The 23,744-nt window shown below is 35.7% G+C and overlaps 1 protein-coding gene across 5 annotated transcripts in view; it reads left to right on the plus strand.

Annotated features, from left to right (window-relative positions):
- Positions 1–23,744, plus strand: part of KIAA1468 (KIAA1468 ortholog) — a 79,425-nt gene that overhangs the window by 28,538 nt on the left and 27,143 nt on the right. For 3 of the 5 annotated variants that reach the window (XM_012725924.1, XM_004683949.2, XM_012725927.1), the window contains 10 exons: positions 745–840; positions 6,851–6,963; positions 10,593–10,683; positions 13,296–13,367; positions 14,957–15,097; positions 15,873–16,037; positions 18,297–18,444; positions 20,362–20,518; positions 21,085–21,208; positions 23,355–23,403. In XM_012725924.1, the coding sequence (XP_012581378.1) occupies positions 745–840; positions 6,851–6,963; positions 10,593–10,683; positions 13,296–13,367; positions 14,957–15,097; positions 15,873–16,037; positions 18,297–18,444; positions 20,362–20,518; positions 21,085–21,208; positions 23,355–23,403 (1,156 nt within the window). Of the gene's footprint in view, positions 1–744; positions 841–989; positions 1,014–6,850; positions 6,964–10,592; positions 10,684–13,295; positions 13,368–14,956; positions 15,098–15,872; positions 16,038–18,296; positions 18,445–20,361; positions 20,519–21,084; positions 21,209–23,354; positions 23,404–23,744 lie in introns of all 5 variants that reach the window. The other 2 variants (XM_012725923.1, XM_012725925.1) reach the window with 1 other exon arrangement.

Below are 23,744 nucleotides of genomic sequence, written 5' to 3' on the forward strand. Positions count from 1 at the left end.
CTAAATACTTAAGAAAGGCAATTGATTCTGTTCTTTGTATTAGTTTGCTTTTTTTTTTTTAATATTAAAGTGACCTTTTACAGTCTATTTTTAATTTGTTATGTCTACTGAAATGGTGTGTGTCTCTTTTTGGTATAATTCTGAAAACAGAATTATAATTATTAATTATCAGAATTCTGATCCTCTCATTTTTTAGATTACTCACTGTAATTTCACTGGGAGTATTGTCTCTGTCGCGTTATCAGCACTCAGATTAGTTTTCCTCAGGTGCTGGGCTGTTGGTGCAGGCTCATCAGGAAAGGATATATTTTTTCTTCTTTCTGGTCATGCTTCCCTTTCTCTTTTGTGGTTGAGTCCCCTTGACTCCTCTCTTTGGTTCTTTCTTACAATGTCACTGGGAGTGTGGAAGAGCCAGAGGGTGGTTTGCATGCAATCCTGGCGTCCTCAGTGAGGGGTGTCAGCCCCACCTGTAGCTGCACTGTTCAGTCTGCTGCCTTAGCCGAAGCTCTGGGTTTTGTGGACATCTTTTCAAAGACAAACGACAAGCCATTGGGGTACCCATTCCAGTGATCCCCTACTTGTTCCCAGAACCAGAGCTCATTGGCCTCCCTAGAATCATCATCAAAAACTGGAATTTTGGCTCTGTGTTTAAAGCAGAGAAGGCAGAATCGAAAGCTTGAATTTGAAGTCCCCTCCTGCACAGAAGTTCTCCACCTTTGTCTTTTTTAATGTGTTGGTTTCCAGGTGTCTCGCATCGCAGACAGTGAGAAGAGCGTTATGTTGATGCTGGGGCGCTGCCTCCCCCACATTGTTCCTAATGTGCTGTTGGCAAAGAGAGAGGTGAGACGCATACAAATATTTTCATCCCAGTAATCTCATCATGTGGTCCTTTTTTTTGTCATTTTAAAGTTCACTGTCTATTTTTGTTTTGTTAAAGTCTATTACTTGCAATCATATTCTTACTTTTGTGCATGCATCTCTGCTCCTAGAGAATGGTTTTACATCTCTGTCAGGTGAGTTCGGTAAAACTGCATGGTATTCGTGTTTTCTGGTTTTGCTTAAAGCATCATTGGCTTCTGCAGCACTATTACTGTAGGTCCATTATGCGCCATGAACACTGTCCTTTTTACATTACCAGTTAACTAATTTATCTCTACTCTTGATACGTTGTGATGTGCTTGATAGGTCTACAGAAATGGACACTCTGTGTATTGAAAATTAACAGAACTAATGTACTTGTAGTTACTTATAAGTGTCAGTTTTATGATATTGTTTGGCAATAACTATACTTGTTTTATGATGATAGAATTGGTTAATATTGACTAAAATAACTTTTATTGAAATTGCCATTTTTATTTTCTGTAACTAACCTGTTACTTTCAAAATATAGAAGCAAAAATTGACTATATACAGCCTGTTAGGAGCCATTAAAAACTATAGAAGGTTTCCTATAGGATTACATTTACCTAGTAAAAGATTAATGAAAAATTATTTGTAACCTCATTTATATTTCACAGATGTTTTATTTGCAAAAAAAAAAATTTAGTTTGTGAATTTATTTGAATTACAGAATTTCTGAAGTCAGTTTCCAGGTCACAAAATTTTTTATAAAAAATGGGATGAGTATTTTAGAAAGTTTTGTATGTTTCTTCTGTTATCATTGTAATATATACCACTGATTTCAGTCTTAATTAATGGGACCTACAGTATGACAGGTACACAGTGCATTGGCAAAACCCATATAAAGCTTATCCTTACTTATCCATTTAGCACAAGAAATTTGTACTGATCCTCAAGAAAACTGATGTGAAGAACTTTAAAAATATTCCTTTAAGTATTTTCTCATTAAGTAATAAAAATGATTTACTAATGTTTTGTTTTTGTCTATTATTTAAAAACTGTTGTGCGATACTAATAAGAATAGAAAAGTTTCTGTGTCTTGAAGGATCAGTGTCTAATTTCAGGTTGTTGTGCAGTTCTATGGGGGAGAATGTTTGAACCTCTTTCCTTTTTCAGCTTGTAACATAATTCATGCAGTGCATTAATGTTTGCAACCCTCTTACTATTTTCCTTAATATACTCTTTAAAATATCACAAAAACCTAATTATTGTGAAATGCAGTTTAAGCTTTTTTTATTTTAAGTTGCCCCTTTTTTATCATCAAAGTCACTACCTCTACAATCGGATTGTACTGCATGACATTCATAGATTTGCATCATCAGTAATCAGACACATTATATACATAAATATATATGTGTGTATATAAGTAATATACACATATATGTATGGACATACACTCAGGCACACCACATACGTTATTTCCTTTTTGCCTTTCTGCCTGATTTGACTTTTTAAATATTTTTAAAATGTTTAAGTACTTATGATTTCATGAAGACTTTATCATTACTTTGTTTATTTAAATATGTGTACCTGATGTGTAATTTATTACATGCCAAATTTGTATTTCCTCACATTACTTTGGTAAATAAAAGTATATCTTGGTTTGATTTGAAACCAGTCTCAGGACATAAAAGGACAAAATTATTTTTTCATTTAAGCCTTTGATACTGAATTGCTTTTAGTTAATATTTCACCTTAGTTTCTTAAATTTATACTTTTAAAAGGTCTTATTGAAAAATTAATATCTTCATTTTTTCTTATTTCTCAAGTTTTACTTATTCTTCTAACAGCGTAAGCCTTTTTTATGGTCCATCAATATAATTAAAATGTTCTTCAGTGTTCTTCAATATAATAATATCCTGGCTGATTAAATAAATAAAATATTAGAAATAGAATTAAAGGTTTTGATTAAAGAATACATTCATATGTTGTAGCATTTTTAAATATGTAAGTTTATATATTTTTCTTTATAAGTAGGTACTGACAACAAAAACTCCTTACCCTGAGTTTGACCTGTAAATAATAGCTACAGATAATAAGCGTATAAGATTGATATATTAATATAGTAACTAAGTAAACTACAGAGTACAGTGAATTAAATAAGTTTGACCCATCTTACTTCCTGTGTGTGTGTGTGTTAATTTTTCAGAGTGAATTACATAGTCTTTTGTCTTATTGGAATTTTAAAGTCTTTTTAAGTATTTCACTTAGGTTTCCTAAATGTTGAATGAACCCCAGTAGTTATATACATAGTAGTCCCACTAATCTACTGTTTTCACTCCTTGGATTCATTTATCTTTGGTAAACTATAGTGTGAAAATACTACGTACAGTAAGATCTTCAAAGATACCACAGTCATGTGGTTTTTATTACAGTATATTGTTCTATTTATTAATAGTAATTGTTGTTAATCTCCTGTACCTAATTTATAATGTATACTTTATCATAGGTATGTTTTTTTGTTTTGTTTTTTAATGTTTATTTACTTTTGCATAGAAGTACTGGAGTGTAGCCAGAATTGTAGGGGGTGAGAGGATTCACCAGAGACAGAGTGGGGAGCAGAACAGGCAGGTGGACAGAAATACAAAGCTAAGGAGAACAGCAGGTGAGACAGGAGAGGTCTGCTGAGCCATACTGTGGGTCAGCTCCTTGCTAGGGTTTGAACTCAGGCCTTAGAGGTGACAGCACTGAGGCTTAAACATGAGCCACGCGGGAGGCCCTCATAAGTATATTTGTATAAGGGGAAAAAAGTGCAAATAGGGTTCAGTAGTATCTACACTATCAGGCATGAACTGGTGTTCTTAGAATATATTCCCCAGGAATAAGGACTACTTTCTTAATAATTCTAGAAGTTGATTAAGTTTTTATACCCATAAGGTTGTAGGCCAGAGGTGTGGGGGGAAGGCTGGAGGTTTCACCAGAGACAAGTCTCACCAGAGAACAGAACAAGCGACTCTACTGAAATACACTGCTGAGGGAGCCACAGGGAGACCGGAGAGGTCTGCTGTTAGATGTAGATGTTTTAGCAGTCCCTAAAATGTAGCACTTTTCTAGAGGTGAGTAATCATATATTTTCTTTATGTAAGTCTTTGATCTTTATTTTTTTTCTTCTCATGCTACTATCCAGCATCCTGACAGGTTTCATAATGTCAGTGAAACAACAAAGACAAGCAGTGAACTCTTTATGGAACTAATGTATTACCTTCTAGAAATAGAGAGTATTGCTTCTTTTCTTGAAGTATTCAAACATTTATACCTTGGCATCTGATCTAAATATAATGCTTCCTTTTCTGTTTTTTACTTTCATATCTTGCAATCAATATTTCCATGCATTTTTTTATGTTAAAAAACTTCTCTTTTTTTCATTTCATGCTTCATTTCTCTCCCCTCCCCCCCACTTACATCAAATCAACTTTCATTGTTTTAGATTCTTTTTAGATACTTTTTTTCCTATTTGTATAGTCTATATACACACTAATCTTAAGTTTTTTGTTTTTAAGATTTTAATCCTCAAATTTTGGGGGAAAATAGACTACTCAGTAGAAACTTCAGAAAAAATGAGTAAATATTTATGAAATCATGTAAAAATCTAATGAAATCTAAAGTAATTAATTTCTTAGCAGTTAATTTCTTGATAAAATTGATTAAATGATTAAATATTTATGAAATCATATGTAAAAATCTATTGAAATCTAAAGTAATTAATTTCTTATCAATTAATTTCTTGATTATCACTAGAAATTATTTTGTTTTACTCATAAAACTAAAGGAAAACTGAAAGCATTTTCCCATTTATTTTTTTACAAATTTCCACAGTCACCTAGGGTTGGAGGGGTAGATCCTTCATATAAAGAGAACTATAGAAATTACTAAACTTTTTTAGATTAGTGAATTTGAAAATATTTTATTGTTAATGGTAATGCAACACCAGGACACCTACAATTGGATTTCTATCTGATTTCTTATGTAATGAACAATAGGGCATCTCAAGCCCTAAATTGAAAATTTTTAGAGTTGAAAGGGACAAAGATTGACAAATGGTTTCCTGCCATGTGTGAATTTGGAGCAGTTGGGGATGGCTGTTGTGTTGGTGAAAAGTGCTTTGACATGGATGGTGTTTTTTGAGGCTTTTTGAGGCCAACTTTGTTCCCAGAAGGAAAACTTAACGAAATCAGCAATAGCTGAGAAAATTGCAAAATGTATGTGAAATATTTTTATTCCTGCACTATTACTAATTTTCATTTCCCTTACTCCAGTTAAGAGATTCTCTGTATTAATGTGTGGCATAAACTTTCTCTGTGATTAAGAATTACTACACCTCATGATTATGAAAAAGGAGAAAGAAAAAATATAAGGCACAAAGAATAAGCAGCAGTTATTTTGATATTTCTGGGATAAAGAAGCTAAATATCATACTCTTTTAAAGAGCATATTTACAATTATAGTAAATATCTTACCTATATCTCATAACTCTATTGAGAGTAATATAATAGGAAGAGACATTAGGATTGAGAGTAATATAATAGGAAGAGACATTAGGATTGAGAGTAATATAATAGGAAGAAACATTAGGAGAAAGAGCAGGAAAAAGGGTCAGAAAGAAGCGGCAAAGGTACAAATAAAATATTTAGGACCATTCTCGATTTTCAGGCATTAAAATACTTTCTTTTGTGTTTTCTAGAATAACTACTTTGTCTTAAGAGTTTCATTCTCAGTGGATATGCTGATGATACAATACGTTAGTCCTTTTTTAGTGCTTTAGCAGCCTCCATGGAATCCTCTTAAGGATTAGGATAACCCTTGGTGCTAATGGTCTCCTACTCTACTATTTCATGAAAGGTTGTATATTTTCTCCTACAAAGTCAAGATGAACCCATTAAGCATATTGAGCCTCAGGTGAAAGCATTACATAACTACATATAATCCATATATAGTTTCTTCCTTTCCAGTGCAAAATTATTTCCCTCATTTTTTAATTTCTTTTGCTTTTCTGTTATGCAGTAAGCCTAAATCTACACAGTAAGAGAATCAGTTCATTTTTACTTTTCAAATTGATTCTTAGCTTTTAGCTTTACCTTTCTACCTCCTATTACCTTCTAACTCCCTGCAAGTTACGGGACTTACCTTTATATGTTAAATATACAAAAACAAAATATTCCACTTGAACAGAAGACATTTCTGTTGATAGGCCTGTGTACTTAAAGCCTTATCTCCTGGGACCTGCTCTTCTTTTCAGTTAACCTGTGGGTCACGTGCTAAGGGTCCACCATTACTAATTCTTTTTTTTTTTTTTTAAAGATTTATTTATTAGTGCATACAGAACTGGGATACAGGCCAGAGGCTCAGGGGCGGCGAGAGGCTTCACCAGAGACAGAGTGGGGAGCAGAACAGGCAGATCAACAAAGTACTGAGGGGAGCAGCGGGCGGGTCAGGAGAGGTCTGCCGCACCATGTGGTCACCTCCGGGGCAGGCGAGAATCGAACTTATGCTGAAGTGGCTTTCGCTTCTTAGTGCTATGCTTTAACCCGCTGCGCCACCAGGGAAGGCCCATCATTACTAATTCTTAAGAAAGATTATGTTGTATCTGTGGGAGTCGGAAGAATTGTCTGTTTCCTATTTCTGCAAGTTTTTGTTTTAAAAACACTTTCAAAAGTAAAATTACTATATTAACTTACAGTAAGATGGGTTGCTATTTAGTGTAAAAACAAGCAGGCCCTTCGGAAGTACTGATAAGGCAAGGTTAGTTGAATTTTAAGTTACTTTATTACATTTTGACTTACACTTTCTGTACTGTCAACACATAAATGTGTTTCAATATTTTCTCCTGATTTGCTTCTTTTATATTGGAGTTTGTTTCAGTTTAAGTGACTGTTTAAAATACTCTTGGGGATAAGAGAATATTCTGCTATGTATTTTTACTTTGAATTTTTCCACCTTCGTATCTTCTTAGGAGTTGATCCCCCTCATATTGTGTACAGCTTGCCTACATCCTGAGCCTAAAGAGAGAGATCAACTTCTCCACATACTTTTCAATTTGATCAAGAGGCCAGATGATGAGCAAAGGTATGTACAACCGCTTCTTAGAAAATTAATATAGAGTTGATTCATTAGTTGAACTATTACGGCGTCAGGACTGACTTCTTAATCTAAAGGCCTTCCCATCCCAGTACTTTTCAATATACAGAGGAAACACTGGCCTCATTTTCAATGCTCTGCAATGTTTTCATTCCTAATGTAGTTACTAGTGTTGAATTTGCACCCTTTTATATTCTTACCTTTAGCCTTCTCAAATATCCTTCTGGCTTTATCTTTCACATTTGATTTCTAAGAAACACAATATTCCCTCCCCCTTCCAAATGAACCAGATACTTCACAGCCTCTTACTGGTTATGTTTTATAGGAGAAATATTTAGTATATGAATTTCCACATCATTGGTCTATCTGTATGCTAACTGCTATGTGGCTGGAGGGATACAGTATTTTGTTTCAGTGAGACTTGAAGCCTGTGCCTATAACCAAGCACCCCTGAGTGAAGAAATACGTTACACCTGAGAGTGCTAAGATAGAGAAAGTCACACATCAGAGTAGTTTTGCAGAAGAAAGGAGGATGTTTTTGATGACACAAAGATGGATGTCCACCTAGGAGAGTGAAACCTCTATATTATACTAAACTACAAGAGCGTGAATGTCGACAAGCACCCAGGGAAGTGGGTAGGTAGACAAATCACCAGACAGGTCAAATTAGTGAGTTGAAATGTTTTTCAAGGGTATAATTTTCTTTCTTAGCGGAAGAATTGTTTTGCGTAATACTTTTGCGAAACATATAAGAATTGGACTTTATAACTACTTAACTTTGTATAATCATAATATTTGTTTTAGTGACTGTTACAATTTTTAGCTCCCCTGAGGATGTTGGAAGATCATAAATAAAAATGAACCATAAAGCAAATCAAATTCAAAATTTAAAATAGGCGGAACTATAAAATAAAATTACATTTATAACTATAAAATAAAATTACATTTAGACTTTAAAACTCCAAGTATATTTCCTCCTACTTTTTCCAAAATACACCTGACCAACCTAGTGCTCAAATGCTAGTCAAATAGAAATACGGAAAAGTAATCATTTGTATTAGTACCATTTATAGCGACCTGAAATTTTTCTGGGGATATTTTGATGATACTATATAGAAAAAGTAATATTTTATTTTGAAGAATACTACTGCTTATCTTGGTGTAATGCCATTTACTACAAGGCAATCCTGTTTAAAGCTGATAGGTGCCCCCTGGTGCTCAGAAGTACCTATAGCCTTATTTAAGGGTGCACCTTGTCAGGAATGAGGCACTCATCTCCATATTTAAATCTCTCACTTTACAGAAATGCAATTATTTATTAAAACAGACTAATCAATGGATTAGCTGTAAATGAGTAATAAATTTTAAAAGAAAATTTATTTTTCCATAATGAATTTCAGACTTCTTTGATTATATCCTAATGAAAACTAATTTTATGTTTAATAAATGTGCTTTTGCTAGCTCTTTGCCAGCAACTATAATGTCACCCTGTTTCATCCTGTGTCATACACTAGTCATAGTCCCAGTCCTGTGATTCTATATTCCATACAGGAACAATACTGATTTTTATCATCACAGGAGACTATTTCCAGTGTTGTTTAAATTTTGAATCCTAAGTCTGATAAGTTTGTTTTGAGGGGTCTGACAATTTTTGAGAAAGTTTATATGTCGTTAGCATAATGATGGTAAATTTCATACGAAGATATTATATAAAGTGTATACTTGTTATATAAAGTATAAACTTGTGGGGGAAAACAATTATCAGATATGAGGGAATTTTCCAAGTGGAGTGGACAGTTGAATTGCTGTCTGTAAACTGAGGAGCCATTTCAGTATATTCAGTTATTTACCTTTCTAAAGTAGAAGGAAATAGCTAAACAAAGGAAGCAAAGATAGAGGCCTCGATGAAAAGGATGTAAAGGGAAAAATTCGGAGAGGAAAATTCTCATGGCTGTGTTCGGAAGAAAGAGCAGTGTATAGTAAGACACAATCACTCATGAACGCCCTAACTGTTGTCCAGCTGTTTCTCGTTATTATTCTCCCCTTCCTGAGAGAACAGTTACAGTTAATTTAGCTAAATAGCAATTTAAGGTCATTTGCAATTCAAATTAAATTGATACAGTTAGCAGTCCTTGGATTTAAAATGCTAATTTTCTAACTAACCTGAATCAAACATTCTAATTTGCTTTTTTTTGAACTGTCTTTCAGACTTATATTTAAAATGAAAGCAAAATTTTTTCTCATCAGGTTTCATGGTTTTGAAGTGTTAGATAGTCAAATGTGGAAAACAGTTCTGAATTGTAAAATCATTTTAAATGGAATTTTGTTCTGAATAGTGAAAAATCTAATTTTAAATTTCATTAAGTTACAGATAAATCTATTCAGTGACATTATATTAGCTAGTTATTTATTGCTCTGTATCAAATCACCCCACAAGAAAGCAGTGTAAAATGCCACATTTTTATCATACTGTTGTGTGGATAAATTAATCTGCGTCTTGCTTCGGGCCCCTTAGAAGACTCTCTGTCATCTAGTTCTTGACTGAAGCTATATTCATCTCCAGCCAAAATTGAGAAAGGATTTGCTTTTCAGTTAGCCCACAGGGTTGGTCACTGGCAGAATTCAGTTTCTTGGATTTTTGGACCAAGATCTTGAGTTTCTTGCTGCTTTTGGCCTGAAGCTGTCTTTAGTTTCTTGCCATGTAGGTCCCTTGAACATGGAGGAAACTTCAAAGCATGCCAGCTGAGAAGCCAAGCGAGAGCCCCACAAATGGATATCACAGACCTCTGTAACCTGACCTCAGTCATGATAGTCCATCGTGCTCCCCATTATTTGTCCATAGAATCAAGTCATTAGATTGGTCTACACTCAAGGAGCTGGGATTGCAGCAGCAGTGTGAATATTGGAGGTGGCCACCATGGTGCCTCTAGGGAGTCACCTATCATCGCGATCTTGGGGCTAATACCAGAATTTTAACTTAAGAAGTATCATTTCACTATAGTGTCATGGTTTTTAATTAAAGTGACATTGTGGGAAATCAGTGATTGCTTTAGTAGCAATCCGAAATTTTATAAGCTAAACCATTGAAATGATGAGATTCTATTTCACACCGATTGAGGGTCCTTTCACATGTCTCACAAATAGAATTGCTACTACTGAGTAACTAATCTTAACGAACTCACCGTCTTCAAGGCAGCCCAGACCAGTATCAGAACACTCTAATTTAATTGTACAAAAATAACCGTCCCCCCCTTGCCCCCTGCTGGCGCAACAGGTTAGGAAGTAGCATTGCAAGGTAGCTGTAGCCACTACAGTGTGAGTTCAATCCCCTGCCCTGGAGGTGATCCATATGGCATAGCAGATCTCTCTTCACCTGCCTGCTGCTCCCCTCAGCAATGTACTGCATCAACCTGCCTGTTCTGCTCCGCACTCTGTGGTGAATCTTCTCGCCACCTCTGGCGTATACCCCAGTTCTGTTTGCTTAAATAAATCTTTAAAAAAAAATTTTTTTTAAATAACTGTGCAAAAATATACTTGATGTGCTATCTCTTTCATCCTTATTCAAAAATATGCTTTGGGTTGCAAATGTAATTTGTATTTATTTGTATTCTTTTCAGGCAGATGATACTAACAGGCTGTGTGGCATTTGCGCGTCATGTTGGACCAACACGAGTAGAAGCGGAACTTTTACCACAGTGTTGGGAACAGGTAAATAACTGTGTTTGGTTTTCCCATAGCTATATTATATTTTAATGTACTTATTTATGTTCATATTTCATTTTATTTCATATTTCCAGTAGGAAATCTTGGAACATAAATGCTGCTGTTTTTGTAGCCAACCACAGAGATTAATAGTGCTTAAGACTGCTCTGGGATGCTTTGTTTTACTTATTTTTTGAACAGTTACTTTGAAGCACAAGTTCCAGTGCTTGGAACTGTTCTAGTCAGGAGGGATAGTGACTCATGTTAACAGTGGCCTCCTGCTGGAGAGATTAAAAGAAAGAAAGAAATGATGTGGTGATAACATTATCTTGTAGTGGTATATAATCTGAAGAAAAATAGCAGGATACAGGGAGTGATGAAAAAAGGCATTTTATAAAGGTCAGAGAAGGAATCCGAAGAAATAATGTTTAGACTAGACTCTGAATGAAGTGAGATACTGAAAATGAGAACTCTGAGTTGGTTGTGTGCTTGATAAGTTCAAGGAAGAGCAAGAACGGTATGTTTGTAATGGAAATACATCTTGCTTATCTTTATACTTGTGTGTATTAAAAACACAGACAGAATGTGAAATATAAATCTTGATGGAAGAAGGTTTTGTACTTATAGATCAACTCACTATTTACTAACAAATGTGTGGGATTTTAGTATCTTGTCCTCTGTAATACTCAGACTCAGTGACTTTCTAGACTAGATGTTTAGGTCATTAAGCTGCTTATTTTTTCATCTTAAAAAGATGGATTTCTTATTTATGAAGGTAACACTTATTCTTAAGGGAAAATAAAAGAATATCATTAAAATATAGTCTTTAGAATTCTATTCCCAATTTCTTTGAACATTCATTTCTTTCTCTAAAATTTGGAGCCATATTGAGAGTCAGTATGTGAAGTGAGCTTCATATTAAGTCATAATTACCTCTGACAGTCCCTGATGTCCTCTAAAAATTATAGTGCACACTAACTTAGGGTGACACTGAGGCAAATCAACTTGGAAGCAACTCACAAAGCTTTTAGTAGTTTTTTTCACTATTTTGTGGGAGGTTTTAAGCCTTATTGAGATAACATACAGTTCACCCTCATGGATTTTTAGTATATTCAGAGTAGCATAGCCATTACCACAATCAACTTTACAACAGTTTTATCATCTGAAAAAGAAACCTTAGTCCTCAAGCATGGTTTTGATATTTCACGCTTTTTTTGCTATTGTAGGTGCTTTATTTCCATTTGAATTCATTGCCTTATGAATTTTAGTGTCAGTTGACATTTCTGCAAAGAATATCATTAAAATATAGTCTTTAGAATTCTATTCCCAATTTCTTTGAACATTCATTTCTTTCTCTAAAAGTTAGCTAGAATTTCTTAAAGAATCGTATTAACTCTGTAGCTGAATTTGCCATCCCAACAATACTACATTTTGTAATCCAGTAGTTTAGAATGTCTTTTATTATTTACATCCTTAAAACTTTAATGTTTAATAGCTTTCCAATATTTATTTTTTAAACTTATTCCTAAGTATTTTATCCTTGATATTATTGTAAATAGAATTTTCTTAATTTTTTTTTATTGCTGATGTATTTTGGAAGTACAATTGATTTTTGTTGGACATTTAATTTTGAGACTTACTGAACTAAACTGCAGAAAAGCAAAATTAAAGTTTATGCATACGCATTTTGACATTCAAATCATTCTGCTTTGAAGTTAATATTTCTGGATTAAATTCAATTCCGAGATGTCGGTATGAACATCTCCACTACCACTTCTTCTGTAACCTGAATATACATGGATTTAGGGGATCTGTTAGCCACCTACCTCCAGCTTGTTGGCCAGTAGATTACTATATAATTTCTTTTCTTAATTTTAGGCATCCAATACATTAATGAATTATGTCACCTTTTCATATGGGATTATGAGAACAGATATACTTCTTTTCCAGTCAAAGAAAAATTTATATTCTATGAAGAAGACATATGGGAACAAAACCCAGTATGTGTCATTTTTGTTTTGTTTTGTTATTTTTGTTACGGTTCAGTGTAGTCATCACAATAGTAAAAGCCAGTCTTCTCAAATATGCGAACAGGAATGGATTGAAGACTGTTTTGCTTTAAAAACAAAATAATGTCACTAGTCTAGGACTCTGGTTAGTTACTGAGTAAGTAAGAGAACTTACTTCCTGTTCCCTTAGGTAAAAAAAAAAAGAGGACTATGACTCATTCCTGGAACATAATATGGACCACATCTATATAGAGAGTTGAGAAGCTGGGTTTTCCAACTTAAAAAGTGTACTAATGTTAGTAGGGAAGGATCCCAACTTTCTCCTGCCATCCTAAAGAAAGGCTCATTTTGGCAACTCCACAATTTTTAGACACCTTGCCAAATGTTTATCTTTGCTTTATCCTTTTTTCTTTAACAGATAACCCCTGTGATCTCATTTTTCAGTCTCCCTACTCCCTCTGATCCAGGTGTAGTCACACAGGGTTTCCCAGAGTGGAAAAGGAAGCAGCTTTCTTGTGCTCTTAACAGGATTGTGGTGAAAGTAATTCTGCGCTGGAGGAAGGGAGGGCAATGTTGTTTATGCTTGATTTATTTTATGTTTTGCTCCAGATTAATCACAAATACCCAGAAAGACGGCTGCTTGTGGCAGAATCCTGTGGAGCTCTGGCACCTTACCTTCCTGTAAGACTTGTCACTTTTCCTTAAAACCTGTTTTTTCCTTTATAGTAATAGCAAACCCTTTTTTGAGTTTCTAAACCCCTGAAGCCAAATTCTGTAAGGGCATATGCCCTCCTAACAACTGAATAATGATGAGCCACGAAGAAAAGACGCTTATATATTACAGCATTGCAGGCAGACAGGTGCATTCACTGTTGTTAATAACAGATCGGAGTGTGATCTGAGGACCATGGTTGTTCCTGGAGATTCAGTCAGAGGTCTTTGAGGGGAATGTTATTTTCATATTAAGCCATATTTTGTCTTTTTCTTTTTGTTGACGTTTACAATGTTGTTGCAAAAGTTGCAGTATGCTGACCAGAAATTCTAAGCAATATTAACAGTAGATTTAAATTTTTCTCCATGGTTCTTATAACCTTATATCTAATAGCAGCAAAATTTCAAGTGTGGACATTGCTTAAGTGGATTAATGACTTTTAACTTGTCCTCTGGGGTCTCTGTGGTCTAAAAATATTAATTACCACAGTTGATCTCAGCCCAGATCAGTATGAAGCTAACACCTGCTAGAGCTAATTTATCTCTGTAGAATTTTTCTGCACTTTGTTACCACACAAGCAACCTGTGAAGATGCTGTAAAGCTTCGGGGTTGCTATCTGTAGGTTAAAGAGTCAATAAGGAAGGCTATGTAACAAGTGGCATACTCATCAACCTAAAATGTGCCACTGACTAAAATGTCAAAAACTAGGTCACTTTAAAGTGCTTGTCAAGAGCACCTAGCTCTGCACATCAGGTAACACTGAATTTGTGAAAATGGCCACAGTTTCTATATTACATGTACCCATCCTATGTGAAAATACGGACCTCACTCCATTCAGTTTAATGGATTTAGAATTTAAAGAATTCTATGAATTGATAAAGTTGCAATAAAAGCTCAAGTAGGGCAGGAAGGCCAAGTATCTGTATATTAATGGCTTTTTTTTAGCCTCAGTCTAAATTAGTATAATTAGGCTAAAACAGTCTTTAGCTGTGGAAAATAATGAGCTAAAGATGGCAGTGACATTGTACTAAACAGTAGCCTACGAAGATAGCAACGCCATTCCTTTTAAAGAAGTTCTAGAGTTTATCTCATGTTATCATGTTTGAAATTTTTTGCTCAGTTTCGAACACTGGGATTTTGTAATGTTTCCTTACTGCTGCTCCAGACAAATGTTTTGATTACCAGTAATTTTTACAATCTTCCCTGTTATACTAACTCTGAGCACATTCCTCTGAGTTGAACAAATAATGATAGAAGAGTCATTTGTCCTTTTGTGACAGAGTATTGACTTTTATAATTTGCACATATTTAGTGAAGATGTAAAAACAGGCTGGGAAATGACTAATATGGAACTTAGGGTGAGTGCTGCTGTCTGTAGGAGATAAAGGAGAATGATACTAGACGGAATATGTAATGTGTGTCTTTGAAAACTGAAGACTTGAAGCAAGCTAGCAAAGTGTTAATACGTATTCAGACAGGATTTTTAAAATGTGGATGTCATATTATTTTTCTGCTGCTAGTAAAATAAATAGTACAGATGTTCCTTTTTTACTTTCAGAAAGAAATCCGTAGCTCCTTGGTTCTGTCAATGTTGCAACAAATGTTAATGGAAGATAAGGCCGATTTGGTAAGAGAAGCTGTGATCAAAAGCCTTGGTATCATTATGGGATACATTGATGATCCAGACAAATATCAACAGGTACATTTTCACAGTGAACTGATTTGTCCCATTATGATTCCAAAGAATACAATATTCCAGGTCTCTGCTTCATAGGGGGGTGGCAGGTATGTCCACTTTAACCCATTGGCGTTGACTGCCTGGTTTCAATTCTGCAATTCAGAGGGGAAAAGACTATGATTCATTTACCATAAGTACCAACACTTTGTGGCAGGAAATTGGCATCAGCTATGCCTTTTTTACCACCCTGTCTCTTGGTTCCTCATGAATGGATACATGGCATTTTCTGTAAAGAAAGTGGCAAGAGTAAGATAGATGTCTGTTTTTCTTGCTTCAGATGTTTTCAAATTGCACTCCAGTGTATACTTGCCTCTTTCTATCAGGCTTTTTAATATATTTTTTTGAGTTAATGCTTATTTATAGCACTGTTATAATTCAAAGGTTTGGACCTCCTCAGATGTTTGTTACCACACCACACTTAACCACCAAAGCACCCACAGTCAGCCACCACAGTCCATGGCCCATCCTCACTTTGTTCCCCACCTCCACTGTTCCCTCTCTGATAGTCTTGGCCTGCATCAGATTTCTAGGGTTTGTTTTGGTTATTTTTGTCCCTGCCTTTGTTTTCTTTCTTGTACATGATTCCACATAATCATCCATTATTTCTCTTTCTCCTTCTAACTTACTTTGCTTAGCGTCATCCTCTCCAAATTCCACTCATATTATGCAGATGGTAAGATGAGACTTTTTAGAAGTTTATTCTTTTAAAAATCTAATGTGTGTTTCCTTGTGGCAGGGCTTTGAATTGTTGCTGTCCGCCTTGGGGGATCCCTCCGAGAGAGTAGTTAGTGCAACGCATCAAGTATTTTTACCCGCTTATGCTGCCTGGACTACAGAACTTGGAAATCTGCAGTCTCATCTTATACCTACATTGCTGAACAAGATAGAAAAACTTCTCAGGGTATGTACTTCTTTTTTTATATAGTTTGTGGAAACTTAAGAGGTGTTATGGGCCCTCCCTGGTGGCGCAATGGGTTAGGACGCAGCACTAGGGCAGCCGCCTATGTGCGAGTTCGGTCCTTGCCCCGAGGTGACCCACATGGCACCGCACCCCTCTCGTGAGCTCCCCCGTCCCCCAGCAGTGTACTTCGTCAGTCGGCCTGTTCTGCTCCCCACTCTGTCTCTGGTGAATCCTCTCACCGCCCCTGCACCCTGTCCTGTATCCCAGTTCTCTATGCATGAATAAATAAATCTTTTTTAAAAAGAGGTGTGTAATGAGGCATCTCAAAAAAAAATGTCGAGCAGAGGCAGACAGTCTCATTTAATTGAGCATTTTAGTAAACTGATTTGTTGCCAGTTAAAGATTCTGTTCGCTGGGCCAAGCGAGGCGTGGGGGAAGTCTTGGCTTGGTGACTCTGGCAGAGAAAGGTCATCCTTTCTGATTTGTTAGTTGAAATCACAACTTTGTAGAACTAACTCATCCATGGCTCAGCGTCTCATTCTTGAGCTTCTGAAGGCTGAAATAGTTTAACTAATATATCAGCTCCAGTTCCCAGAATATGACACATTAAAATATGTTTTCTGAAGCTTGCTTGTTTACATAATGTCAAAGTGCCTTAACTGTTTATTTCAGTGCACTGGTTCATTTTCTCACTTTTAAATTTTTTTACTCTTCCATGGTAGAAGAATTGGAAAGTTGAGGAAAAATAGAAATGTCTTAATTTTTTGCACTAAAGTTTCCTTTTAGAGACTAGAGACTGGTTCTTAAATGCTTGTGATGTCCCTTTAAAGTAGATCCCTTATATATATTATTTTGTTCTGACTTGTGTGTGGAAGCTGAGAGTTAGTGTTTAAGGCACTTACCCAGAGTCCCGCACCTGCTCTATGACAAAACCAGGATCGGTACCTTTGAGTCTTGCTTCTCTATCCAAAGTGAAAGACTCTAAAAGAGTCTTCCATAAAGTACTGTAACCACTGTATAGGTGGTGTTTGTTACATTAGATACTTGTATTTATTTAAGCTTTATAATTTCCATAAATTTCAAAATGGGTATTTAAATAAACAGCTAGACTGAGATAATCCTTTCTCTGAAACCTAGGGAAGTTTTTTTTTTTTTAGAGATTTATTTATTTATTCATATAGAACTGGGGTACAAGCCAGAGATGCGGAGGGTGAGAGGATTCACCAGAGACAGAGTCAGGAGCAGAACAGGCAGATCGACAAAGTACACTGCTGAGGGGAGCAGCGAGCGGGTCAGGAGAGGTCTGCCACGCCATGTGGTCACCTCCAGGGCAGGCAGGGATCGAACTCATGAGGAAGTGGCTTTAGTTTCTTAGTGCTGTGTTTTAACCCGCTGCGCCACCAGGGAGGGCCCCTAGGGAAGTTTTTAAAGTCTTATTTTATATGTTTGCATTTCTTCTACCTGAGAATTACCGATAGCTGATTATTCTTGTTGCAGTTCATAACTTAGCTTAATTCCACACCACTGCAGAACATATCTGCAGTATTCAACAGAATACTTACTCCATGAAGAAATTATTTCAGAACTTGCTAGCAAATAACTCATGTTTCTGGTATTTCTCACACAGTTGTTATTTTATAATACTGCCATGACATCTGAAGTGGATTTGGAGGCCAATATACTTTCATCTCTGATTCTATTTGCTCTAAGATATTTGGTTTCTGTCTTACTGACTCCATTTTCCTTTCTGCTATCTCTTTCGAAAATTCTTCTCCTGCATTTTGTCTTTGTGCTGAATTATTTTAAAGTACTTCAGTGCTGACAAGTACAGCTAGAAACAAATCTATAAAAGGAGATAGGAAGTAGGAGAGGGGAAGTGGCCAGTGCTGCTGCTGTTCTAACAGTTAAGCATTTAAGGCAATACCCGGGACTCACTTTAATATCTTTACCCTTACTTAGAAAATTTCAAGAGCTAAGACTCTCTTAAAAGAAAAAAGAAAAAAAAAAAAAACTATAAGAAGTTTCATACAATTGGAAGTGACTGTCGTTCACCTTAAAGCTTCCCACGGGAAAGATTCTGTCACTCTACAGCGCCTTGCTGCTGCTTCAGATTTTCACGTACTGAGATAAACTAGGTGCTATGCTGTGAGTCCAATATACAGGTCTTTGAGTGTGTCAGTATTTGCCCCGGAAAGGAAGGACGTCATAATTACGTAATTTCAGAAAACTAACATTAGTTTCTACGCCCTTATGTTTCAGGAAGGAGAGCACGGGCTGGATGAACATAAGCTCCACATGTACCTTTCTGCCCTGCAGTCCTTGATCCCATCTCTCTTCGCATTAGTGCTGCAGAATGCACCTTTCTCCAGCAAAGCCAAGCTTCATGGTGAAGTGCCACAGATAGAAGGTACGGAACTAACCTTTACAAGGAAGAAGTAGAATAGCAACAGCTGAGCTTCCCAGAGCACTGTTTGTTTGTTTTTTAAGATTTATTTATTTATACATAAGAACTGAGTACAGGCCAGAGGTCAGGGGCGGTGAGAGGATTCACCAGAAACAGAGTGGGAGCAGAACAGGCAGATCAACGAAGTATACTGCTGAGGGGAGCAGCAGGCGGGTCAGGAGAGGTCTGCGCGCCATGTGGGTCAGCTCCGGGGTGGGCAGGATCGAACTCTTGCGGAAGTGGCTTTAGCTTCTTAATGCTGCGCTTTAACCCGCTGCACCACCAGGGAGGGCCTAGAGCACTGTTTTTGATTAAAATGCTGACAACTATTTTATATGGCAGTGTCTTTACTAATGTGGATTATATGAATAGGATCTTGTGGTTATAGATTTATCCTATCCAAAATAAACAATAAGGCTCTGTCTTTTATGGAGAAAGCCTCCTGGTATTATTTATAAGATTTATACTTTATTTCCATTCCTGTTCTATAGTTTTAACCTTTTTTTAGTGGCTGGAATAAGTGTTTTTTCTTTTATTAATAGACGCCAACTCCATGAAAAGATTCACTTAATCGTCGCTAGTGACTGTTTATGAAACTTGTCATTTCCTCTTTGTATTTTTTCTTCCCCAGCTGTTTCATCTTATTTTCAGTAGGTAACTGTAACTTCTCTCTTCTATTGTGTTCTTGACAAAAATACAAGCACATGCATTAGAATTTGCCCATTTTCCCCCCAAAGCAGGAATATAACGTACTTTCAGAAGTGTATGAAATTGATAACCGAAGCCAGTGTTTTCTTATTTCACTGCCTTGCTAGCCAGTAAGTAGCCTTTGATCCATAGCAGCTGCACTTAACACAGATAAATGGTGAAAGACAAGTCATAATTATGACTTGTATGAGATCCCTTTGCAGCTTTTACAGATATGTAACATGATCCATGTCTCTTACTAGTTTCTCATACACCAAAAATAACGTCAAGAACCTCAATAGACAGTGTTTTAGAATTGCAGTAAACTATGAACTACCTGTAATCTTTGGACCATGAAGCATTGTGTCCAAAGTTAAATGACACAGCATAGAATGATATATACTGCTTGAATATCAGCTTTCACTGAAACATTGAAAATGGTTAGGGTAGAGTTAGCTTAAGATTTTAAATAGTATTGAGAATGTAAATACAAATTTTTAAGACTTTACAAAACACTCACAGCTGGTCAATTCAGGTTCTGTCCCATTACTCATGAAGGTACTTCATCTGCTTCGGGATTTCCCAGACTTTCTGATTCCTTCTCTTACTCTTTTTATCTTGCTATACTTGTTGCTAGGACTGCCATAACAAAGTATAACAGAGTGAGTGCTTTACTCACGTAAATTTATTGTCTCTAGTTTTGAAGGCTGGAAGTCTGAGGTCAGAATATAGCTGCATCATCCTGATCTCTGCCCTCATCTTCACATTCATCCTTGCTCTGCTTCTCTGTCCAAATTTCCTCTTTTTGTAAGATTAGTCATGTTGGATTAGAAACCCACCCTGCTCCCCTGGGACCTCATCCTACCTAGTTAGTCTGGAGCAATACACTGTTTCCAAGGAAGGTCATATTTTTGACGTTCTGGGGGAAACTCAAGTCATATTTTTGAGGCTCTGGAGGAACCTTTGAAAAGCAACACGTGATTTTTTAGGGAGACATAGTCCAGCTCATACCATTCGCTATCATTCGTTTATTACCTAACCAATAAAGCTGAAAATTCACCTGTGGCCAAGCACACGCTAGAGATAAGAAAATTTTCAAAAAGGCTACCTTATTTTTCTTTTGACAGAGTGGCTAACTTCCCAGGCAGCCATTTTATTTTCCATGTCACTTATTTTGCTGCTTCTTATTTATAGTGACAAGGTTCCCTCGGCCAATGTCGCCTCTTCAAGATGTGTCTACTATTATTGGAAGTCGTGAGCAGTTGGCAGTGCTACTCCAACTTTACGATTACCAGCTGGAGCATGAGGGCACAACAGGCTGGGAGAGTTTGCTCTGGGTTGTCAATCAGTTGTAAGTGACCACCCCACGCTCATTTGTTACACCTACATCAGTTGAATAGAAGATAATTCAGACACTGGGGAAAAGATAACAAAATATAACTTTGGCACCATCTTGAGTAAATTTCCTTAGGAGAGGACATTTACACCACTGAATATGTGCTTGTCTATCTAAGAAAATGGTATTTCTTTGTCACGTTCGAGATCTCTAGCTACTGCCTCTAAAAACTGCCTGCCAGGTTTTGCTTTTGAGGCTGACATGGATGCCTATGTCTCGCCGATCTCTTAGGTAAAACATCTGTTCTGGAGATTTGAGTCTCCTTAACTCCATACTCAGAACTCTTACCATGAAGGTTCTGTGTATCTAATAGCAAACATTTAAAAGGTATTTGCAGATGATTATAGAGGAGAATGTAAATTTAAGACCTTTCAAAGGGTCCCAAATAGCTCCTTTAAAATTTTATTGGCTTTGAAGAGCAGAACAGAAGACATTGTTAGATTTACATTGTTTCACAAATTGGCAAGGAAGTAGTCATTTATATGTGTCCCCTGCCTATTTTTCTTTCCTTTCATATTCAGGTTGCCACAACTTATAGAAATAGTTGGCAAAATTAATGTTACTTCAACTGCCTGTGTCCATGAATTCTCCAGATTTTTCTGGCGCCTTTGCCGGACATTTGGCAAAATTTTTACAAACACTAAGGTAAAAATTTGTATTCCATGTTTTTGTATGTGCAAGAGACATAGAAATGTAATGTGTTAATTAATGCTATAACAGAGTAAATTTTTAAAAATGAGCCCTTCCTTTACTCGATTTATTTTTTAATTTCTTAAAATGCTGTGATAGTAAAAGAAAATTCTTGGGTGATTAATAGAGTTATCTTTATTGCTTTTTCTGAGGGTGCTTTAGCTTAAACTTAGGTTACAGCAAGCACTGAATGTAAGATCTACTCTCTGTGAATATCTCAAAGCTTCCAACCTAGGGAGTGTCAGTGAGGGCCACGTGTGCTTCTGTTACTTCACCGGTCTGCTCTGGGCTCAAGAAGCAGCTCTTTGCTCTGTACACTGTGGTCAAACTGACTGCAGTTACAGTATCCAGGACTTGCTGGGCCCAGGATACGTGGTCTTAGAAAAGCAGGGACACTTGAGATAAATACTGCATATTTTAGTCACCACCAAAAGTGGCATGTCACGTTTGCCTTTCCAGGTCACTTTGTGGTTTTAGATAACAAAGTTATAAGGTCCTCCAATCCCAATTTCTTCTTTAATCTTAATTCACTTTCTTCATAACATATTGTTAAGCCATTTCTTTAGGGACCAAATAAAAATGTAAAAAGACGTAGTTGATATAGGCAGGTGCTAATCAAGACACTGAAAGGTAAGAATTTTAGGCAGCCGTTTACTACTTAGTAGGTAGTAGTTATTGAAACATTCAAAGCAAAATCTTTTGTCCTTTACAACTATATATCACTAACACTCAACACAGAGAAATAAATGAATTGTTTTAAAAGTGTTGGTTTCCTGGCTCAAAAGTGTGTTTCAAGCATATTTAAGCAGCCTGTTTGTGACATATTACCCATTTAGTATTTGTGCACATACAGGAAAAGCTGGAAGCCAGTGTATTGACATGCTACCAAGGCTTTCCTGGTTCAACTATGGGTTTTTCTTCCTTGTACTTTTCTGTGTCTCCAGATTTTTGTTACGAATATTTATTCTTTCAATTCAAATACATAATTCTTGTTACTTCGTAAAGCTATTTTTGAAACACCTCCAGAAAAAAATAAGCATTTTTAAATATTTTAAAAACAAAATAGTTTCATATAGTAAACTGGACACAATTTTAGGGTTAAGGCCCTGTTGTGTTTGCAGCCTATAGTGAGTGATTTATCTGGGCGTAGTCTTTTATTTGTGAACTGAAGTTGCTTCTTTTAATTCCGTAACTGAAATACTCTAGCGGTGATCTTTCCCCTCATTTTAAGTTGAATGTGTAAATTGATGTCTGATTTACCAAAAGAAGGGCAAAATCCAGATCTTAATGTTACGATAAGAACAAACATCACTTTATATTATTTGCTAGCATTTACTTACTAAATTTGATTTTATTATTATCAGTATTGGCAAAATTTTGACATCTTTTTACAAAAGCAAGTAGGAGTCTACTTACGCACTTAACAGTAAGTAGTTGGCCTCCGTTGCCTGCAAGCTGTGATAGCATGTTAATAACAAAGAAGTGAAATAGGCAGTTGTGCTAACTTAAAATATTAAATTCTGTACTTGTTTAAATATCATAGACATAAAACTAAAAGACAAATCTAACAGGTGTATGTCACATCACATGATGAATAAGTTAACTTATTGAATACCTAATCGAATAGAATTTCCTTTCAGTGCTTTTAAATATAGTGCTTTTTCACTAATTCTAAGCATGTTATAAATACCTGAATAACCTTTCTTTCATCAGCTTCAGTTTTAACATGGATTAATTTCTAACATTTTAAATCATCTTGGAAACTGTATTAATTTAGTGATAGAAACCAAAGGCCACTGAGAAAATACCAGCCACTTGAATATATACATATATATATTATGATTTTATCATAAGGTGTTTTAAGTAATTTGACTTTTCTTCTACCCTTAGCCTTTTAGTGAAGAATTATTATTCAGACCATTCGAGTTAATGGTTTTATAAAGCAAACAAATAGTAGTAGTAATACCAGCAGCAATAACTTGAGTGGTAGTCGACCTTTTCTTTACTTAATTATATGTTAATTAATTAAAATTATTAATTTAAAATTATTCATTTGTCTGTTGAACCTGAACTTTTTGGATCTTTTCTTTGGGCTACTTAGGTCAAGCCTCAATTTCAGGAGATTTTGAGACTATCTGAAGAAAACATTGGTAAGTTGCCTTTAAAAAACTTTGAATCTCTAAAAGTCTCGAAAAGGAAAATTTATACTATAAAGTTCTGTGTTTCACAAACTATGACATATCTAATATCCTTCCCATGAGGTCGTAATGAAATGAACTTTATCAATTTGATTGTAAATAGCTGTCTTTGTAATCTAATTGATTGAAAGCTGACCTTAGATCTCAAACTGAGTACTTTTGCCATTGGAGGTTTGAAATAGCATTTCAAGATATTACAAGCTTTTGCCATTGGAGGTTTGAAATAGCATTTCAAGATATTACAAGCTATAAAATGAAGAGCAGCCAATTCATAATTTAATTATTTGAACCTT

Source organism: Condylura cristata, unplaced genomic scaffold (genome assembly GCF_000260355.1).
Source record: "Condylura cristata isolate star-nosed mole 26May11 unplaced genomic scaffold, ConCri1.0 scaffold00016, whole genome shotgun sequence".
Taxonomy (NCBI): domain Eukaryota; kingdom Metazoa; phylum Chordata; class Mammalia; order Eulipotyphla; family Talpidae; genus Condylura; species Condylura cristata.